The following is a 9498-nucleotide window of genomic DNA, read 5'->3' as shown; positions in this document are numbered from 1 at the left end:
CTAAAATCTTTTTCATTTCTGCCCTAATTTGAATTATAACATCTCCCATCATGTCTTGCAAGTCCTTCATAGTTATTAGCTGACCCCCAGAAGAGGGTGAAACTGTTGATTTAGAAGCTGTAGAAATCCCTGGACGCTTTGGAGCCATCTTAAAGAAAAACCTTTAGTCCTTCTTAAGCAATTATAAAAATTCCTTCAAAAATATAACTCCCTCCAAAGAAGGTCATTATAATAAAAAGAAAAAAGGGAAAAAAAGGAAGAGAAAAAGAATTAAAAAAAAGTTTTACTCCTTCTTAAAAATTACAAAAAATTAAACAGAAAAAAAGTCCTTCAAAAAAGGGTCATTACAATAAAAAAAAAAAGGGAGTTCAAAGGAAAAAAAAAGGGAGAAGAAAAAAAAAAATAATAATTAAATAAAAAAAGTCCGTTCCAAAAAAAATACTTAGAGATACCAAAAACAACCATTCCAATCATAAGGAAATAAAAAGAGAAAGGGAAAGGAAAGAAAGAAAAACACCAAAAAGCCTGCCGGTCAGCATTCTAACTTCCAGAAAAAAAAAACACCGAGGAGTTTGCCGATCGCCATTTTACTTTCCCTTTCAACAAAGAAAAAAAAATAAAAAGAGAGAATAAAAATAGAAACAAATCTTAAAACTTAAAATCCAAATAAGTCAAAGAAAGCAAAAACTAAATCCTCTACTCAGCTCTGTCCATTTAAAAAAAAAAACTCACCAGTTCTCTTTAAGCACGGAGGTGTTTGCGGCGGCTCGTTTTGTCCCTGAGGACAAAAACAGCTGGGAAGCGGAGACAAGTCTGAACTCCGTGGGAGCACTCCTTTCACCCCCCCAAAAAAAAAAACTTGGGGGGTGCGAAAGAGGCTCTACCACTATTCAGACACTCTCTACCCCCCCCCTTTGCCCGGGAGGGGGATTTTGAACCGCTGAACAGCTGATATCTGCTGTTCATAGCGGTTCTTACACTTACCCAGGAGGACGGCTACAAAGTAGCCGCCATCACGCACGCAAAATCCACCGGAAGTCCAGATGTTTGGACTTTTAACATCCCGAATTCTGCAGCCAACATGCTGGCTGGGGAATTCTGGGAATTGAAGTCCACACACTTCCAAGTGGCCAAGGCTGAGAAACGCTGCTCTGGAAAGCTTTAGAACACTATCCTGTTCATAGCCTTCAGCCTCTCCTGTGTAGCATCTCATTTACGTGAAACCTTTCAATTGGAAGGCCCTTTAAAAAATCAAAGTCCAAGAGGCAAGATCACCTCTTCACTCCCTCGTTCCTGGCGTTTACTTCCGTTTTTCACCAAAAACCCGCCGATAGCCAATAGTGGGTTCACATAGCAACCCAACCACAATGCTTGATGAATCGCTGGAGCATTTATGACCTCTGCATTTGCTGAATGACCCTCCCCCAAAAAGGTTGCAAAATGGGCATGTGGTGACCCGCTTTACAACCAACTTAACCATAATTGTGAGGTTCAATTATACTCGTAAGTCGAGCACTACCTCTATTGCCTGCTGGTGTTTTCTGCAGGTACTGCAGGGACCGCTGGGTGATCAATACCGCACCATGCAGGAGTTGGTGGATCGAAAAGCCCAGCATGTAGTGGGGGCCCGAAAGAAAGCAGAGCACCTGCGAGATGAGGCCAAAGGACTTCTGCGCGATGCTCACGAAAAACTACGCCGGCTGAGCAGTAAGTGCCTAAGACAGTGATGGCGAACCTTTTAGAGACCAAGTGCTCAAAAACCGCCCCACCCCCTGACCTGCCCCCGCTCTGCCCCACCCCCACCCACTCGCAGGGCTACCACCGCCTCCATGGCCCGCTGCAGATCGCCCAGGCGGCCCTGCAGCGCCATGGCGGCCACACCTTCCGCCCGTGCCCCACAGCATCATCTGCGCGTGACGGGGCGTGAGGGCGGAGTCTTGTCCCTGCTGCCCGGCTGCCATGTTCTTGGCTGCGCTGCTCCACATGGGCCGCGCCCGGGGGCGAATCTCCTCCGGGGGGGGGGCTGCTGGGAAGGAGAGGGCTAAGGGGGAGGCGGGGCTGGAGCGATGGCACGCATGCCCACAGAGAGGGCTCTGAGTGCCGTCTCTGGCATGCATGCCATAGGTTCGCCACCACTGGCCTAAGACCTCTCTCTGTGTCTGCATCAGAATAAACAATGCGGATTTACGTTTTTAATGTGTCCCTGGGTCTCCAGCCGTTGGAGACTCCCCAGCCAGCTTCTGACAAGCAAAGTAAATGAGGGAAACTGGACCCACTTAACGACTGCATGATTCACTTAACAACTGCAGTGATTCACTTAACAACCATGGCAAGAAAGGTGATCAAATAGATCGTGACTCACTTAACAACGGCCTTGTTTAGCAACAGAAATTTTGGGCTCAACTGTAGTTGTAAGTCAAGGACTATCTGTATCTCGGGTAGAGGCAATGAATGCCCACTGCAGGCTTTTTGTCTGGATTTTCAGACAAAGTTAACGTCGAACTAGCAGTTTGGATATTAGATTCAGAACTGTGCTTGCACCGTGAGTGAAGTGTTTTTTTTTCTGTATACTGTCTGAATTTCTCTTATCTTTAACCCCTTTTTCCCCTCCTCCCTTACTCAGAGCTGGAAGAAACCTATGAAGAGAATGAGAGGCTGCTACAAGTGAAGGCAGCCCAGCTGGATGGGCTGGAAGCCAAGATGAGAAGCATCTTAAAAGACATCAATGAGCAAATCCAAATTTACAACACTTGCCAATGATTCCCCCATCGTGTACTCCTACTTATTTCCCCTGTCCGTGTGCTTAAAGCAGCACCGCTTTTCGGCTTAGCATGGCCCAGCTCCAACTACTACACGGAGCACTGATTCTTACAGCCATTCCTTCTCAGCATCTCTTTGATATACAGTATCAGCATCACCCTGCTCACCACCTCCAATGTATCTCAAAACACAACACTGCCCCGTGACTTCCTTTTGAGACTGCTAACTTCCTGCCCTGGGAAAGTCAGTCTGGCAGTACTTAAAAGCTTTTCGGTTGTTGTTTTTTTATGCTATTCTTATTTTCAGTGTTTCACACATGGTAATGTAGGGCTCTCCTTTCAAAGCTTGCAGGCTAAAACAAAGAAAGATGGTCTAAGAATGGATCGGATAAGGTAGTTAACACTGGTGTTTAAGTTTCACATGACCTGTCCCAACCGGAGTGGCTTACATTTGTGGGAAAATAAAGACCCAAAGTGGCTGTGCTTTTTGCAACATTACCTTGTTTTCTTTGTCTGTTTAAAGCAGAAACTAGAAGCTAGAAAATGCTGGCTATTAGTTTAGACCAGCGTTTCTCAACCTTAGCAACTTTTAAGATACATGGACTTCAACTCCCAGAATTCCCCAGCCAGGCACACTGGCTGAGGAATTCTGGGAGTTGAAGTCCACACATCTTAAAAGTTGCTGAGGATGAGAAATGCTGGTTCAGATAGTAAGAGCTGGGTAGAATTGATGCACGATATTGCAGAGATGTTGATACTGAAATGTCAAACATGGCCATTATCCAAAATTGGAAATGGTCCCAAAGGGCAGAAATCAGGCAACAGCAAGAGAGATGAAAGCAATTACAGCTTTACTGCAGAAGAAGCATCCTTCTAAAAGCCTAGCTAGATAAATTAGTTTCCGAGAAATCCACAAAAAAAGACATGAAGCAACAACTATTTTTGTCAAGAACTGGCATCCAGGGGCACATTGTTCCTAAAGCTGAAGACTCTATAAAGCCATCCTGGCTAATAGTCATTAAAAGACTTTTCCTCCAAGATTTATTTTAATTTTGCATTCTAGAAACAATTTTGTGAATGTGGGGGGGGGGAGAATACGCCTTCATATTTTTCTGTAAGTGTAGATCCACTTCTTCATACCAGAATGAAGTCAGTGCAACAAACCTAGGAAAAATGAAAGCATTTTGCTTCTAAAGATAAAATTCAGCTGGATCTTTAAACATTGTTTGGTCATGCCTGTGACCAGAGATTAGAAGTGTCTATAGGGTATCAAAAAGTGAAGATGGTAACTGATGTTTGAATCAAGTGCCTTTGTAAGACCACACTTGGAATATTGTGTCCAAGTCTGGTCATAATAAAAGATGTTGAGACTTTTTTAGAAAGAGTGCAGAGAAGAGCAACAAAAATCGGGGACTGGAGGCGAAAACAGGAAGAACCATATAACAAATGGTTGCAAGAACTGGGTATGTCTAGTCCAGGGATAGGCAACCTTGGCTCTTTTATGACTCGTGGACTTCAACTCCCAGAATTCCCGGGAGTTGAAGTCCACGAATCATAAAAGAGCCAAGTGGCCTACCCCTGGTCTAGTCTAACGAAGAGAAGGCAAGACAAGAAGTAATGGATGGGACATTGTCAAACAGGGATCCAATCTAAAAATTAAGGAGAAATAAGCCCTGTTAATTGATTCATCAAATCATAGTTAAAAAGCACAACAAAGTGTTATGTGCGAACCTATCACTGAGAACCATACCTTAAAAGCAAATAGAGGAGCAGAATTTCATTTAATTCCAGGGTTGTATTTTTATTTTTTTTTACAATAGAAGGCTGTTTATCAGAAATCCTTTTAAAGATTTGTACCCAGAGTTACAGTCTTCTCTTTCTAGTAAATCTTCATTTTTCATTTTGCTGCATTGCCCTTTATTTTAGTAATTTATTGTACAATGTCCTGGCCTAAAACATCACAGCATGTTCAAGAGTTTCAGATTTCATGGATCAGTGCAAGGTATGCTTAAAAGCCTTGTGTCAGAAATAATCCCCAAATTACAAAATGATAGGAAGTAATGTGTAGATTCCAACAGTTCATCACTAAATACTAATCCCCTTGTGGATAATTAGAAAATAACTAGATAGCACAAAATGCTGTTTGTGAAACAAAAGAAAAGGAGAAGTGAAAGGAATGTTTGAATGTTGTTTTCCTCTTTGTCTAAAGAAGAGGCAGGTAGCTTTTTTATGCAGAAGGCACAGCAGTCTTAAGCGGCGCAATGATGCAAGTAGAGCAGGGCCAGGATTGTAAAGTCTGCTTTGGGGCTGAATGATTAGGGACTGAATCCTCCTTTTCTACAGCCATTGCCAAAAATGGGCACCAATGTTCTGCTTTTCTGAGTAGGAAACATGAGGAAACTATGCACACTTGCAAAACAGGGGTGAAAGAATGAACATAGGGCAAAACCTTTTCAACCAAGATACCTCAAATGGGCTAACGTACGGAATGTGTCAAAAATCTGGGACCCCTGTCTCCTGTGGAATTGAAATTTGGCAGATTTTATAAAACATTTTGTGACAAAAATTATCATAAGCATTTTATGACATGGTACAAAATGTCATAAAACATTTCTAGTTTGTGCTATACAGATCAGTTCAAGACAGGCACATATCTAAATATCTCCCTGAATTTTTAGGAACTTTTCAAGTATATTAGAAGCTCTGCCATTGTTGAAAGCATTGAGGAATCCAGCAAGGAAATATCCCTGAAATGAGGACCGAAGGGGTCACGGGTAGTCTAGTCATATTTTCAAAAGCAAAGAACTGGCCACTTCTAAATTCCTCTCTAAAAGCTCAGGAAAATAATTGTGTCCTGGATTTCAGCTATTTATCTTGTGGTTTGTACTGCCTAAATCCATGACATTCAAGCTACTAGAATTTTTCCATAACCATCAAATTCTGATTAAGAGCTGTCTAGTTGGATGCTGACAGCAACAATAGACTTTAAAAGAATAGTAAGGATAGATAGATAATGGATCAATGGATGGATAGTAGATGATAGATAGATAGATAGATAGATAGATAGATAGATAGATAGATAGATAGATAATGTAAAAGATACATATTTGATCAATTATTTTAACGATGCAGCTATATATAACTGCACTTCTTGGAACGTGGAATTGCCCTTTGCCTCATAACCAAGACAGAAACCTAAATAATCAGGAGTTTCACAGGGACTCTGGGACTTATACTGAGTGTTAAGCTATCTGGTACATAAAAGGCTTGCCAAATCTTCAACTAAGCAGATACCAACAGAATCACAGGGTTAGAAGAGGGCACTTAAGCCACTTAGTTCAACCTCTTAACAAGTTGAATCCAAATCCCAGCATTCCTGACAGATGGCGGCATAGCTTCGTACTAAAAGCATCAGAGGTAAGGGAGCCCCCCCCCACAACTACCTTGAGTAATTGCTGCTACTGTTAAGGATATTTGTTTTCCTAACATGCAATCAGGATCTGTCTCCCTGTGATTGAAATCCTTTATTCTATGTCCTGCACTCTACAATGAAGAACGTCCTGTGTGATACATAATACTATTTCCAGTATTTGAAGAATGCAGTTGTGTCCCTACTCGGTTGTCTTTTCCCAAGGCAAAGCATAACAACCTCCTTCAATCTCTTTTCACAGGAGTTACTTTCTAATCCCAGGATCACCTTGTTGCCTTTCTCTGCTCCTGTTCCAGTTTCTGTGACTCATTTTTAAATTGTGCTATCCAGACCTGGATACAGGATTCTAGTGTTGGGATCCTGGTCTTTACTGAGCTTGAATGTCTTCCTGCAAATGTTTCATGACCAAGCTGAGTAACATTGTCAGTGCTTTGATACAAGGTTGTTTACTGGCTTTTTATATATGGCTGTTGGGAGTTTTTGTGTCTATTTCTGATTAGGCCATCTAGTTTAGTTAATTGAACTGTTTCATCTTAGATGGTTCTTGCCCATTGTGTTGGATTTCCCCCTTCTAGCCTGGGTTATCTCTCAGTATCTGTTAATGGCTGGTCTATCAGAATCCCAGGAATTTTCTTGCAATCTTGGATTTGGCTTGAATTAAAATGTTATAATAACAAACTATTGGAAGCAAATAGTCCTGAATACATCTTCCCTTAATAAACATCCAGAAACCAACAAGTACTGTATGTAAGAATCAGTACAACATTTGAACCGTGATCTGCACACATTTCTTTGCTGTTTCTACAGTATGCAAGGTGGAGAGCTGAACAATGTAGAAGAGAGTTGAAAAATTACTTCCTGTATATTTAGACAGTATATTTCTGTTAATGCTGCTTAAAATTGTACTTGCCTTTTAAGCTGGCATATCATACTGCTGGCTAATTTATTTGCAACCAACTACTATTCCAAGACTCAACCTTTTGAGGTAATCTATTCTAGACCAGGAAACCAAAGTTGTGAAAACTAATATTTTTATTATAAGGTTACAGTAACAGAATCTTAGTTGCAACTCTTCTTCCTGTTTCTCAAGGTTATCCTCACAGCGCTATATCAACATTTTCTCCATTACCATGCCGGGTATTTCCTATCCTACACCTATGCATTCACCTTTTCCTCTGTTAAATTTCACTGTGTCCCTGAATCTCTTTGAGCCTTTCCCTCCAATGTATCAAGATTATTTGAATAGTACTTCTATTTTCTCAGGTATTAGCTGATCACTATATGAGGCCATGGAAGAGGAAAAAGTATGAACTCAACAAGATTAAGTGGAGAAATGGCAACCACACAGTATTTGCTGCCATCATCCCACTATAAACTTATATATGTTTTGCTCCATCCAGCCCAGCTCAGTATTGACCACCAAAGTTTTGTTAGGAATAAAATTTTAGAATAAAAAGTAAAGTTAAGTGACACGTACTCTGTAAAATTTCTACACGCAGACAGAAAGATTTCTACACAAAATTTCTACTGCAAGATTTCTACATAATTTCTACATGTACATGTACCTTGTAAGAGTTCTGCACATAGGCTATAGGATTTCCACACTGAGCTATAGGATTTCATATACATATATGGGAATAGGTGAAGCAAAATAGTAAGGGGCAGGGATAATGTATTTTGTTTAGGCGATCCTGATAAGATTGTAACCTCAGAGGAGGGGCCAAGGTGTCGGGATAGAATGTATATAATGTGTGTTTTTACTGTGACCAGGTGTGGCTCAAATATTTATTTGGAGTCCACCATGCTTTGCAAACCGTTGTAGCCAATAAATCTCTGTCTAATTTCAACTTGCTGTTTGGTGTTATTCAGTGGGCTAGAATTTCTACCAACAGTTTGATGGGACTATTCAAGGGGCTGATAAATGTCTAGGGAGGGGGTGTCAAAAGACATTATAGAAGAGGCAAAAAATTTACCTGATAAGACAGAGACTGAGTTGAAACTGGATTTACATAACACAGATTACAAGAATTATATTATTATTATTATTATTATTATTATTAAATTTTAACACTGCACATATAAAAGAAATGGGCCAATGGTTTAGTAATTAAAAGGGACATGCACACAATACACCAAAAGAGTGACTTGGATAATTTTCCTATACTGGTCTTACAAAAAATCTCATATGAAGGGACAAAATTTCTATTACAGTGGTCCTTGGTGCTCCCTAAGCTTGGTTGTTTTCTTGCAGACGTTCCATTACATCCTAAACCAAACATTAATACTCTTGGTAAGGAGTGGGATTCACTCTACATTTATATTTTAGCAGCTTGCTTTCTCAGTGTTGTCTGTACTGTCAAGTACTACATTGGCCAGGGCTCTTCAAACTTGGCCCTTTTATGACTTGTGGACTTCAGCTCCCAGAATTCCTCAGCCAGCGTAAGGAATTCTGGGAGTTGAAGTCCACAAGTCATAAAGGCCAAGTTTGAAGAGCCCTGACATAGGCTATAAAAAATATTGGCTGTCATTTCTATTACCTTATTTGAATGTACTGAAGATTAATACTATTAGAAGTAAAAGGTAGGAATGTAATGTTATTTCTGGTAACCTTTAATGGCCTGTTGCTGACACCAGGATCGAAATGCTTTATTATGAATTTGTTTATAGATAAGAGATGGGAAGATCATCTATTGTAATTTAAGAGGAAGTGAAAAGTTACTAAAATTGTTTATGTTTGTAATGGTGAAGATTGGGAGTCACTTCTTTATGTACTTTTCTTTTCCTTTACTATATTCTTGCTTTTCTTTTTCTTTTCTTTTTCCTATTCTTTACCTCTTGCCTTTTCTTCTCCTTCGCACCTTTTTTTTACTCTTTTTCTTTTAGTTTGTATTGTGTTTTTTTAAAAAAATACTGTAATCTTTAATAAAAGTACTTGCGAAAAAAAGAAGAAACAACAGTGGCCTCGTCTGTCGGATAGCAATCTAACAAAAAATCGGTAACTGAATTTCAATTCCGCATTATATTACGCTACCAGGTCGGACCAGTTGCTGCATTCAACACCCGAGGTAAATTAAGGCTTTGTGTTACCAACCCTCTCCTAACAGAGCGGTTGCCATGGGAGCCCACCATGACGTCACGAAGGCGGAGGCGTTCTTTTGCCCTTCCTTTCCTTCGCCTCCTCTGTACCGACCGCGAGCACCATTCGCGGGCTCACGTGATGCTGGGTTGACTGGGGGAAGGTAGGGAGCGGGGGGGGCATCTCTCCGCGCGCCGTCGTAGCCGCCTCCTCCTCCCTCCTCCGTGTCACGT

The 9498-nt window shown here is 40.8% G+C and overlaps 1 protein-coding gene across 1 annotated transcript; it reads left to right on the top strand.

Annotated features, from left to right (window-relative positions):
• Nucleotides 1-1529: 1529 nt before the first annotated feature.
• Nucleotides 1530-3257, top strand: LAMB2 (laminin subunit beta 2). Its single transcript, XM_039326615.1, has 2 exons — nucleotides 1530-1707; nucleotides 2624-3257. Exons 1-2 carry the CDS (start codon nucleotides 1584-1586, stop codon nucleotides 2758-2760), a joined length of 261 nt encoding a protein of 86 aa, XP_039182549.1. The 5' UTR covers nucleotides 1530-1583; the 3' UTR covers nucleotides 2761-3257.
• The last annotated feature ends 6241 nt before the right edge of the window (nucleotides 3258-9498 follow it).

The sequence above is a fragment of the Crotalus tigris genome, unplaced genomic scaffold (assembly GCF_016545835.1).
Source record: "Crotalus tigris isolate CLP2741 ecotype Arizona unplaced genomic scaffold, ASM1654583v1 scf7180000024342.5246164, whole genome shotgun sequence".
Taxonomy (NCBI): Eukaryota; Metazoa; Chordata; class Lepidosauria; order Squamata; family Viperidae; genus Crotalus; species Crotalus tigris.
The sequence above is the reverse complement of the archived record's forward strand: the minus strand, read 5'-3'. Positions and strand labels throughout refer to the sequence as shown.

What these genes read in the sequence shown, in the direction of transcription:
- LAMB2 (XM_039326615.1), top strand. Translation starts at nt 1,584, where the DNA reads ATGCAGGAGTTGGTGGATCGAAAAGCCCAGCATGTAGTGGGGGCCCGA. An exon ending in AAAACTACGCCGGCTGAGCA is followed by an intron (nt 1,708 to 2,623) that starts GTAAGTGCCTAA and finishes TCCCTTACTCAG; the next exon opens with AGCTGGAAGAAACCTATGAA.